The sequence below is a fragment of the Mobula birostris genome, chromosome 32, assembly GCF_030028105.1.
Source record: "Mobula birostris isolate sMobBir1 chromosome 32, sMobBir1.hap1, whole genome shotgun sequence".
Lineage (NCBI taxonomy): Eukaryota > Metazoa > Chordata > Chondrichthyes > Myliobatiformes > Myliobatidae > Mobula > Mobula birostris.
In genome coordinates, this window is record NC_092401.1 from 13,290,862 (window position 1) to 13,303,786 (window position 12,925).

General features: G+C 44.0%; 1 protein-coding gene across 1 annotated transcript in view; it reads left to right on the forward strand.

Moving 5' to 3' along the window:
- The window catches only part of LOC140191063 (adhesion G protein-coupled receptor L1-like), a 281,887-nt gene that overhangs the window by 130,930 nt on the left and 138,032 nt on the right, over positions 1 to 12,925 (forward strand). Inside the window, exon 5 of the mRNA XM_072248138.1 lies at positions 1,642 to 2,442. Within this exon, the coding sequence (XP_072104239.1) occupies positions 1,642 to 2,442 (801 nt within the window). The remainder of the gene's footprint in view (positions 1 to 1,641; positions 2,443 to 12,925) is intronic.

Here is a 12,925-nt window from a genome sequence, read left to right on the forward strand (position 1 = left end):
AATAAAGGCTGTGTGTTAATGGAAGATGCTTTTATACCTCATGTAGACGTTACTTTTCCAAGGAGTATGTGGCCTTCATGTTCTTCATATCTAAATGTATCATGGTTACTTATATTGAAATTCTTTTATGAATTATACATTCATTCCCCAAGCTTATTGATGTCTTCCTATTACTGTCACCCCACCGATGTGGAAAAATTACGTTGCTGGATCTCTCTACTTCCTGTCCCAGGAATCTCTCCGGTACCCTGTCAATGAATTTCTCTTTCTCATGCAGTGTTACTGGTTCTCTCAATCACTAATCACTGGGTCACTCTGTTTCTCTCCCCTCTGTCTCTGAGCCATAGAACTGGGATTATATTCACAGCTGTGACCAATATACATTAACTTGTAGTTAGACCGAAGGACTCTAGGCTTTTTTTTCTTGGTCTTATTCCCTTCTGCCTCTCTTCTGAGGGTGTACAGTTCCATAAGTGCAGACAAGATATGGCCATTTGAAAATATAGACTTGATAATAGGTGTCAGCATCTTATATATGCATGCTGTCAAGTCCAACCCTACACATGCTCCACTCCACTAGTTCATTTCCAACAGAAATCATCGAATGTACATCAGGAGGAGAAGATGATGGCGATTTTCCTTTTCATCTCCCTCAAGCACCAAGCTGTATTCCAAAACCAAAATTATGTATTGCTTAGACTATCAACTATTAGAAAATGGTTCTCAAACTTGATTCCCAGTCATTTATGACATGGCTTTATGATACATAATAGGGTTCACATTACCTTTAGTAGGTGTTGTAAGACAGATAATATTAAGCCAACAATAGTCTTACACCCCCCACCCCACCACTTGACTTAATTTCAACAAAGGCCATTAGAATGATACATTGGTGCCTCAAACTCCAGCAGTGATGTTCAATCTCGGGAAATATAAGAACTATGAATACATGCAAAACCAACTGGTTATGAGAGGTTAAGTTTCTTAAACACAGACGATTCTAAAGGATCATGGCAGGGTGGGTGTCGAGTTATTTACACTAACGGGACAATCACGAACATTAATGCGCAACTGCAAAATAAGAGACTGTTCACTTAAAACTGAGGTGCGTAGAAGTGTCATATCTAAAGGCAGTGAATCTCTGGAATTTTCTGCCATTGAGGATGGTGGAGGCCAGATTATTACACACATGCAAGTTGGAGTTTGATAAATATTTGAAAGATTGGGGTTAGGAGAAACGGGTACATTTGGGGAGTTGAGGCCAGCAGAGGTCACACAGAATGACGAAGTTGAGTAGAATCGTCTTGTTAACAAGCCAAGGAGATACAACAACAGGGCCACCCCCACACGTCCCATTTCACATGTATGTCCCTCTTCTCCCAGAAGCTGTAGGAGTGGGTGGTGGAACTTGAGCGGGTCTGCAATCCATTGCCTTCCCGACAGCAGGTCGGTGGCAGGTCCTGGGCTATACAACCCGTCTCCCAAATGGTCAGAATACCAGCTCATGATTGGATCGGTTCCGGGGTCGGGGTGGGGGTGGGGGAGTTGGACATGGTGCAGGTTGCCTACCCGGCCGGCGGTATCAGAGTGACGGCTCTGTCTCTCTCTCTCTTTCTCTCTCTATCCCATTCTGCTCCACAGTCTTCGTCTGCCCCGGCACCCTGCGCAAGATCTTTGAGCCCACCAACGTCTTCGAGTCGGAGCACGAGGCGGGCGCCTGGTGCAAGGATCCACTGCAGGCCGGCGACCGCATCTACTACATGCCCTGGATCCCGTACCGCACCGACACGCTGACCGAGTACGGCTCATGGGAGGACTACACGGCCGGTCACCCCACCACCACCTATCACCTGCCTCACCGCGTCGACGGCACTGGCTTCGTCGTCTACGATGGCGCCGTCTTCTACAACAAGGAGCGCACGCGCAACGTCGTCAAGTTCGACCTGCGCACGCGCATCAAGAGCGGTGAGGCGATCATCGGCGGCGCCAACTACCACGACACGTCGCCGTACCGTTGGGGCGGCAAGACCGACATCGACCTGGCGGTGGATGAGAACGGCCTCTGGGCCATCTACGCCACTGAGCAGAACAACGGCAAGCTGGTGGTGAGTCAGCTCAACCCGTACACGCTGCGCTTTGAGGGCACCTGGGAGACGGTGTACGACAAGCGCTCGGCCTCCAACGCCTTCATGGTGTGTGGCGTCCTCTACGCTGTGCGCTCCGTGTCCAAGGACGATGACAGCGAGGTCATCGGCAACACGATCGACTTCGCCTTCAACACCAACCTCAACCGCGAGGAGCCCGTGTCCATCGCCTTCCCCAACCCCTACCAGTACGTCTCGTCCGTGGACTACAACCCCCGTGACAACCAGCTGTATGTCTGGAACAACCGCTTCGTGCTGAGATACTCTCTGGAGTTTGGACCGCCCGACCCAACCATAGGTAGGACAGCAACTCAAGTGGGGCTGGGCTAATATCATGGGCTGCACTGGTTTGCCAGCTTTCCGGCTGGGATTGACATACTGTGGGCTGCATTGGTTTACAACTGGGACTAGGGTAGTGGTGTGGAATTTGATGGCTTACATGCCTTTCATCTCTCCGGTTGATAATTTTGACTTTTTTCCTCCTTTGGTTGCATTGAATGAATTACCAGTGAGGTCCCATGGTTAAAGGGAATTTGTGAAGAATTCTAACCTTCCTTGAGATGATCTTTTAAAAAACTATAATAGAGTTTTGAATATACAATGCATTCACAGTTGTTCAGTGTGTGGCATATGTGCCTAGAAAGTACAGTGTTAATGGGATCGCTGCCAAAAGCTTCATTACAATAGTCATAGTCATACTTTATTGATCCCGGGGGAAATTGGTTTTCGTTACAGTTGCACCATAAATAATTAAATAGTAATAAAACTATAAATAGTTAAATAGTAATATGTAAATTATGCCAGGAAATAAGTCCAGGACCAGCCTATTGGCTCAGGGTGTCTGACCCTCCAAGGGAGGAGTTGTAAAGTTTGATAGCCACAGGCAGGAATGACTTCCTATGACGCTCTGTGTTGCATCTCGGTGGAATGAGTCTCTGGCTGAATGTACTCCTGTGCCCACCCAGTACATTATGTAGTGGATGGGAAACATTGTCCAAGATGGCATGCAACTTGGACAGCATTCTCTTTTCAGACACCACCGTCGGAGAGTCCAGTTCCATCCCCACAACATCACTGGCCCTACGTGTGGAAATGTGTCACTGACAGCATTTGTGAGAATCATTTCATTGGCTGGAGGGGAAATCCCAAACCTCACATTTCAGGACTGCACCACTTGACCCAGCCCATCCATTACCAGCCCTTGAAGGCAGCCTTTGCTCCAATCCATGAGTTATTAAGGTTTTGTGGGAGCTCCATGGTAGGGAGTCACACCAGGCTCACCTGTATTAACAATTTTCTCCTGTTTTACTGCATAGTGTTGGCCCATTTCTATTTGTTCATTGAAGATGTTCTAGTTTTAATTTCTTTACTGTTCTCCTCTCGGAATGTACTTGGGGATGAGTCATTTACTATATATGTCCCAACCTTGGAACTGTGGTGTTTATCTCTTGACTCAGTGTTTTCACCATTGGTTACTCTTCTGCAGGGTGCGGATGAGACGCGATTTAGATTAGATTAGATTAGGTTAGATTCAACTTTATTGTCATTGTGCTGAGTACAGATACAAAGCCAATGAAATGCACATAGCATCTGACCAGAAATGCAAAGAATAGTGTTATTTACAAAATAACTGTGAATAACGAGTAAGTGCCACAGCACACAAATATAAAAGTACTGAGACAGTACAATATGGATGCAATACTGCTTAGTGCTGTGATGTGAGGTTCAGCAGTGTCACAGTCTCAGGGAAGAAGCTCTTCCTGTGCCTGCTGGTGCAGGAGCGGAGGCTCCTGTAGTGCCTACCAGATGGGAGGAGAGCAAAATTCCATGGTTAGAGTGAAATGCATCCTTGATAATGCTTTTCACCCTGCCCAATCAGCATTTATGGTAGATGTTCTCAATGGTGGGCAATTGGATGCCGATAATCCGCTGGGCAGTTTTCACCACACGCTGGAGTGCTTTGCAGTCCAATACGGGACAATTGCCATACCACACTGAGATGCAGTTGGTGAGTATGCTGTCAACGGTTTGACTGTGGTAATGACACTGGCTAGCTCCTTTTGCTGTCCATGCTATGACATTTGTAAAATATGGATGTTACTTGAACCAAACCTAAATATTTCCCTAATTAGAATGAACATCAGCTGCTGTATAGCACTGTAAGCATCACCTTCCTTCACATAGGTGATGCCAGAGAATAGAAAGATGGTGTGAGATTGTCTTAGAATTTGCTTTTGGTTGACAATACATATTTGGACTACTTTCTGTTTCATTAAGTGATATGTTTTTTTTTTCTCCTGGGAAATGACCCAATGACTAGCATAGGAGTGATCAGATGGCTAGAAATGCTTTTGCCAGCGAGTGAAGCTAGCACAGCAGTGTGGCAAAGGAGGCGTAATGGGGGAGGGATTGGAGCTCTATGATATGGCGGAGAGATAGGGATTGAAGCACTGTACTGTGGTCAGGTATTTTTAGCGAGAGCAATCAGAGCCTTGTATTATGGACTGTAATGGTAGAAAAGAGTTTGGGAGATGGATCGCCCTGTTTTGTGCCTAGGTGGCGTGTTATGAGGTGAGGGGAACAGGAGTCATGGGCAGTACTCTTTAAGAGTGGGGTAGGGTGGAATCTGTTCCAGAACAGTGAAAGATGAGGTCTCTGGCATCTCAGTCCATCACTATGTTGAGAGAACTTAAGGAGTGTTGTTGTGGTGTCCCATATCTCCCCAAAGCTGCAGGCTCTCGTATGCAGAAGTGCCAGGTCGAGAGCGATGTGCAGTGACCCAGAAATGGCTGCTATCATATTTCACTCCAGGAAAAAAATAATTACTTTAGAATCATAAATAGCTTGGAGGAAAACTGCAGTTGAGATTTTTCTTATCATAGGTTTTGAATTCTACCCTCCACACACCAAATCCAGGCCACAACAACTGTGTGAAAGTTATTTAATTCACAGACAAACTGTGGAGCGTCATGGTGCCTTATATAAAATATACCGCGGATTCCGATTAAGTGGGGCACCTGCTTATTTGGGACAACTCTTAAAGAATAAAATAAAATTGTGAAAATAGCCAAGATTCCCTTCATTTATTTGGGACAATATGCCACTTGATTGGGGCAGGAGACAGTCTAACATGTCCTAACTAGATTAGTCAGTCATGTGCACCTACATTGTTGTTAAACACTACACTATGCTTAGAGTGAACAGTTTTTAAAATAGTGTCAGTTGCTTGTGTTTGTGTTCAAAAAGCAGTTATTTTTGTCACTGATAGTTGGAGAGAAATTAGCAGCAAGACAATTTGGAACTGTTTTACTCACTGCAGTTTTAAACATTCAGACTTGGAAATGCCAGAAATGGCCAAGAGTGAAAATGAAACAATCACTACTTCAACAAGTTAAGAACTATGAAAAATCTGAAGGTATCGATAATCATCCAGAATGTTACCTTTGTTCCCCACTGGACACTCAACTCATTCTATGGCTTCATGTAGCTGATTACATGCAACAGTGGCCACAGCCCAGTATACCGCTTTGACAGGCAGGCTAAACCAGGTTAGGATAACCAACGGGTCTCACCCGGTGAGTTAGGGACTTGCATGTCTTAGCATGTGAAGTCAGCTCCGACAGACTAGGCAAATGGGATCTACAGTGAGATCCAACAGCCAGGAAGGCAGTCCTGCAACACTACATGGAGAGTGAGGAGCGTGACGAAGCACCGAAGAAGTCATGGTCATCCACCGCAACCAGGACGCCTACTCGTCCCATTGGATCTGGACATCTGAGGTCAAGAGAGTGGAACTTTCCCAGTGCAACGGCTTTTCCACTTTAAAAACTCTCCCGCACAGGCTTCCTGTTATCATTGAGTAAGACAGACAACCACCAGTGGTATTGGTAGTGTTCTACCTTGTTCTGTATTTCATTCAAAGGCATAATCTGTTACTCAGTTGAATGGTAGTTTGTCTTTTTTATACCTTTTTTAACTAGTTCTATGAAACTTCAGCTAATTGGGACAGCTGCTTAATTGGGCCAGAATGTACCGGTCCCAACGTGCCCCAGTTAACTGGAATTCATTGTGTATGACATTTCGTAATTCACACAACGCCTCCTTGATTCTTTATTACAGCTTAACTCATTTTTCATCGTGACTTGAATGTATAATACCATTCCTTCATTGACATTACATCAGCACAATTCATCTTTTTATGAGAACGGTCTGAAGTAGTACACATCGTCCGACAGAAAGGCTTGGACAGCATTCGGACAAGTGGAAAGCAGAATTGTTACCATTCAGGTGCCAGGCCGTGACCATCACCAACAAGGGAGAACCTAAATGCCTACCCTTAATATGGAATCTGTATGTGACCCACATTCAACACCTTGGTGGTTGACATTGAACAGAAACTAAACTTGACCAGCCAAGTATATACTGTTGCTTTTTGTGTAAGTCAGAAGTGTGCATTCTGTGGCAATTGGCATGTCTCTGACACAAAGCCTTTCTACCACCTACGAGGCAGAAGTCAGAATTATGATGGCATAATCTCCATTTAGCTGACTGAGGGCATCTCTAGTAGCAAGCAGCTTGCTTGACTGGTTCCCCATCCACTCTCTTGAAAATTCACCATCTCTCACTGGCACATTGTAGCTGCAGTTGCAGCACATACAGAAAACTCTGCTTCAGTTCCTCTGACAACACCTTCCTAACTTGCTGCCTTTATCTTCTGGTAGTAGAGGCTACAGGAGCACAGGCACGCCGCCAGTGCGAGTTCTCTCCAAGTCACTCAGCAGTCTGACTGGGAAATGTATCACCATTCCTTTATTGTTCTGGGCCCAGTTCTGAGATTCCGCAGCTCAATAGGAGTACCTTCACCAGAAGTTTCAAGACCGTTGTTCCTCATCACAATTGGGGCATTAGTAATTACCAATTACCAATGTAAGAGCAATCTAGACAAATGAATGTGTACAAAAACACCTGAAGTCTAGATGCCTGGTCTAACAGCTCAGAAACCTTAGTTCAACTCCCACCACGGTAGCTGTGCAGTCTAAATTTAATTAATGATGGGAAAGTTGTGAGAGGAAAAAAATACCCCTAGAGCTGGTGGGTTGCAAGGGACCACCTGGCACTGACTGCAGCACCATATTCATATAGGGTAAAGTTTCTCACAACCCAGTCAGCCTTGCAAAGTCACTCTCACTGACAGCTGAACTTTGACAGGCCCAGAGCAAAGACTCCTCATATGTTAGACCTTCCATTCCTGGTATCATTCTCGTAAGCCTCTTCTGGACCCGGTGTGAGGTTAGCAGTCCAGACAAGTTGAGCAAAAATCCTACACAGTCATAGTTGGAGAATCATGCCTTCCAGACAAGATTCCTCCTTCATAATTCTTCAGTACATCCCATCCTATCAACAGGATTGACCTGCTGGACCTGGTGGAATAATGGTATACAGAGGAATTTTGCTGAGAATTGTCAACATGGACTAACTCCAGGCCCTGTAAAATCTTGCATCAGATCAAATATGGACAAAAGAACCACCTCCTTGAAAAAGTGATGAAACTGTGTTGAATCATGTTAAATTACACTTCGAAGTACTGAAAATAACAAGGACACAGAATGTACTCCAAGCAGGTGATTTCAGTGATCATTGCCAAGGGTATAGCTGCACTAACTAAGCTAGCAGAGACCTGAAGGACATAGCGTCCAGGATGTGATTATGACAGGTCATGAGCAAACCAACATGATAGATGAATCTATTTGACTTAGTTCTCACCATTCTACCGGTGGCAGGTATACTGTATATGTCAATGAAAGCCCTAGTAAAAGTGACCACATAGTCCTGTTGAGACAAATCCAGTCTTCACATTGAAGACACTTTCCATCATGTTGTGTGATGCCACAGTTATGATAAGTGGCATAGAACCAACCAGGCAGCGCAATACTGAGCATCCACGAGGTGTCAATAATAACAAGAATATACACCCCCTCAATCTTTTATGGTCTAGCAATATGTCCCACTTTACTATTGTTGTCAAGACAAGAGATAAGACCTGGTTTAATTAGGGCATGTCAGGGGCAGCACCAGGTTTGTCCGAAAATGAAGTGCCAGCCTGGTGAGGTTGCAAAAGGAGGCCACTTGTATGCTAAGCACCGTGCAGTCGACAGAGCCAAGCAGTCCTACAACATATCAGATTGAGGGAAATGCCAATAATATTCAGCAATAGCAGCACTGCCATACGAATGCTGAAGACAAGGCTGAAGCATTCTGGCCAGAGAACAGTGGTTCACCCTGGCTTCCTCCTGAGACCCAGAATCCTGACTTCCTTCTGAGACCCCTGATCATCACAGAAGCCAGTCCTTGACCAATTCAGTTCATTCCATGTGACATCAAAAGACAATCCCCAGATACAGCTTCGGGATCTGACAGCAACCCCACTGTAGTAATGAACACTGCACCATAGAAATGTCGTCCCTCTAACCAATTTGCTCCAACACTGACAGCTTCCCAATGATGTGGAACCTTGACGTTCACCAGAAAGTAGAACAACTCCAAACTAATTATCACTTAATCAATCTACTTTTAATGATCATCAAATTAATGTAAAGTGCCATTAACAGTGCAATCAGGCAGCACTCATTAACCAATAACCCACTCATCAATGTTCAGTTTACTTTTTACTAAGACTACTCAGCTCCAAAACTCATCAAAGCCTTGGACCAGTCATGGACAATCAGAACTGAATTACAGAGAGGAGTGATTACCCTTGATAACAAGGTGGCATTTGATTGAATGTGGCATCAAGAAGCACTGGTAAATCTGAAGTCGGGGGCACTAACCAGAAAAGACGCAATAGGAAGATACTTCAATGGCTGGAGGCCAATCATTCCTGCCTAGGACATCACCAGAAGAATCCATCAGGACAATGTTCTATGCCCGGCCATCTTCACCTCCTTAATCAACTCCCCTGCTGTTCTGTTTTGTGTTCTAGTGTCAGGAAATATTTTTGATGTTCAGTGGACCCCACAATCAGTAAGCTTGCCTTCGACTCAGAACTCAACTACACTATCTGTCTGCATATTATGGCTACAAGACTAGGTCAGAGGCTGGGCATTTCTGTAACAGGTGCCCCCAAAGCTTTTCTACAATGTATAAGACACATGTCAAGGTCTTATTGCAATGCAGTCCACTTTTCTGGGTATGGCTCCAAAAACACTCATCGAGGACAAATACCCACCAATCATCCACCGGCCATTCCTTCCACCAGCAGTATGCTTGTAGCTGCATTGTATACTATCTATAAAACAAACTGCACTTCTCTTACAGGCTGTCCCAACAGCATTTCCCAAACTCCCAATGTCTATCACTGGGAAGAACAGGGCAGCAACCACATAGCAACGTCGCCATCTACAGTTCTTTTCCTACTTGCACCCAATCCTGACTTGGAAATTTGATGTTGAGTTTCAATGCCATGGGGTCTAAGTCCTTGGTGTCCCAGCAGCTCTTTTGGAGTACCTTTACTGAAAGGGTTACAGTGGTTCAAGAAGGGGGCTTACCCCCCCCCCCCACATTCTTCAGGGCAGTTAAGGGTGAGCGCTAAATCCAGGTCTTGCTGGTGATGTCCGGAACCTTATAGATATATGGTAGGATAGATAAATAAAGGATCGCTCAAGATGAGCAAGAATTGCTAGCTTTCTCTTGAATATAATAAGTTGTTTCGATATGATAGTACCGTGGTTAAATTATTAGACTAACATACATAGACCTGAAGTAACACACATCAAAGTTGCTGGTGAACGCAGCAGGCCAGGCAGCATCTCTAGGAAGAGGTACAGTCAGCGTTTCGGGCCAAGACCCTTCGTCAGGACTAACTGAAGTATTGGTGCAGCAAAACGAATCTAGATTGTACAACTGCAGCTACTGAATGTAAGTTCAAGTAATTAAATCTGGAATGAGAAAGCTAATAACCTCAAATGACAATGAAACTACTAGATTATCATAAAGGCCGGCTGGTTCTTTAACATCCTTCCCAGAAGATAAATCCTGCTGAATGTGAGTCCAGACCAACCAATGTAGTTGCTTCAATTGAGAATGAACCACGAACACTAGCATTGCTAGCAATGTCAGCATCCTGTGAATAAATACCAAAATATATCATATACATGTCCTATGAAAATGTTATTGTTAAGTTTGAATTGTTTTCCATTCCTTTTACCTAGCCAGCAATTAGGAAGTGAAATGTATATGTTTATCTTTATTTTGAGAGGATTTGAGTACAGGAGTAAAGATGCCTGACTGCAATTACATAAACACGAGCAAACCTGCAAATGCTGGAAATCCAATGCAATACACACAAAGTGCTGGAGGAACTCGACGGGTCAGGCAGCATCTGTGGGGAACAGTAAGCAGTCAGTGTTTCAGGCCAAAACCCCTCACCAGGACTAGAAAGGAAAGGGAGGGGTAAGAAGGTGGGTGGGGAGGAAGAAGAAAAAGGTGACAGATGATAGGTGAAACTGGGAGCATGAGACAAAGAAACAGGATTGGGGAATTGTGAAGGAGAGAGCAGTGGCAATAACCAGAAATTCCAGAAATTGATTTTCATGCCAAGATGGAATATCAGTTGTTGCTCTTTGGCCTTGACTTGATGATGAAGGGTCTCAGCCCAGAAACGTTGACTTTTTACTCTTTCCCGTAGATGCTGCCTGGCCTGCTGAATTCCTCCAGCATTTTGTGTGTGTTGCAATTACATAAAGCCTTGGTAAAATGCACATTAAGAGGCGTGTGCAGTATTGGGCTTCTTACCGGAAAAAAAAAGGAGTTTAGGGGCATGACTTAAGGATTGAAGGGCGCCCATTCAGAACAGAAATGCAAAGAAATTTTTTTAGTCAGAGGGTGGTGAATCTATGGAATTTGTAGTCACGGGCAGCAGTGGAGGCCAAGTCATTGGGTGTATTTAAGGCAGAGATTGATAGGTATCTGAGTAGCCAGGGCATCAAAGGTTATGGTGAGAAGGCGGGGGAGTGGGACTAAATGGGAGAATGGATCAGCTCATGATAAAATGGCGGAGCAGACTCGATGGGCCGAATGGCCGACTTCTGCTCCTTTGTCTTATGGTCTTATGGTCTAATATACTTGATTTAGCAGGAGAGTCACAACAATTCATCAGAATGATTCCTTGGATAAAAGCAAATTATGATGGAATTACTCAGCAGGTCAGGCAATGTCTGTGGAGAAAGAAAATCAGAGTTAAGATTACAGAGAGGAAACAAGTTGGTTTTAAGATATAGACAGGATAGGGGTAGGACATAAGGAATATTGCTGAGGTCAGAGTGCTATGGGGATAAACTGTAAATATATCCATCCAGTCAGCAGGTTAATGGGGATGGTTAGACAAAGAGATGCTGATTTAAAGATCATAAAGACTGTGAAATGGTGGGGTGGGTCGTTGGAGGTAGAAAACACAAAAGATGCAGAAGTCAGATCCTTAATAGCTGGCAATCCATCAAAGACAAAGCCTCAAAAATAAAGGGAAAATGTACATTCTGGACACCATTTTAAAAATGACCTTAGAAAATTAGAGCCAGAAAATAGCTATGTTATTGAAGAGGAGGAAAATTGAAGCAAGATCACTGATGGACCACAGGAAGCAAGTAATCTGAAGTCTTACAGTTCAATGTTCATTATAATATTGTATTTCAGCTCCCCCAGCTAATTATAATGAGCCTAGAAATAATTTCTAAATGTGAGACAAATCAAAATGTATCAAATATTTTATCAGCCTGATTTTCATGATGTTAACGCTGCTGTATGAGGAGAGATTAGGTCAACTCGGTTTGTATTAAATGCAATTTAGAATTGGAAGGATTTTCATGCATTTTTATATTTTTTATGACAGACACTATATGGTCATAAGAAATCAGAGCAACTTGAGGTTATTCGGCCCATCAAGTCTGCATCACCTTTGATCATAGATGACTCACTTTCCATCTTCACCTCATTATTCTGTCTTCTCCTTGTAACCTTTGATGCTCTTGCTAATCAAGAACTTATCAAACTCTGCTTTAAATGTACCCAATGTGTCCACAGCCACCCGTGACAATGAATTCCACAGATTCACCACATTCTGGCTAAAGAAATTCCTCCTCATCTCTGTTCTAAAGGGATGTCCTTAAATTCTGAGAATGTGTCCTGTAGACATAGACTCTCCCACTATTGAAACATCCTCTTCATGTCGACTCCATCCAGGCCTTTCAATATTCGTAGACTCCAATGAGATCCGTCCTCATTCTTCTGAACTCCAGCAAATACAGACCCAGGGCCATAAAACGCACCACAGACCATTAACCCTTACATTCCTGGGATCATTCCGGTAAACCTTCTCTGGACTGTCCTTAATGCCAGCTCGTCCCTTCTCAGATATGGGCCCCTTAACAGCTCATGATACTCCAAATGCAGTCTGATCAATGCTTTATAAAGCCCCAATATTGCATCCTTGCATTTGTATTCTAATCCTCTCGAAACTAATATTAACATTGCATTTGCCTTCCTTATTACCAACTCAAACTGCAAGTTAATCTTTAGGGAATCCTGCACTAGGACTCACAAGTCTCTAGGGAAGTCATATGTTCACCATATCATGTGTATGGTAGCTTTCAAGGCATTCTCATTATTCCCATTCCCTATTTCCCCTTCCCTAGCCCCTTTATTTCCCCCAGCAAACCATTCCAACATGCATTTTAACTCCATCAGATTCCCTTGCAACCCACCAGCTCTAAGGGTAATTTTCAGTAGTC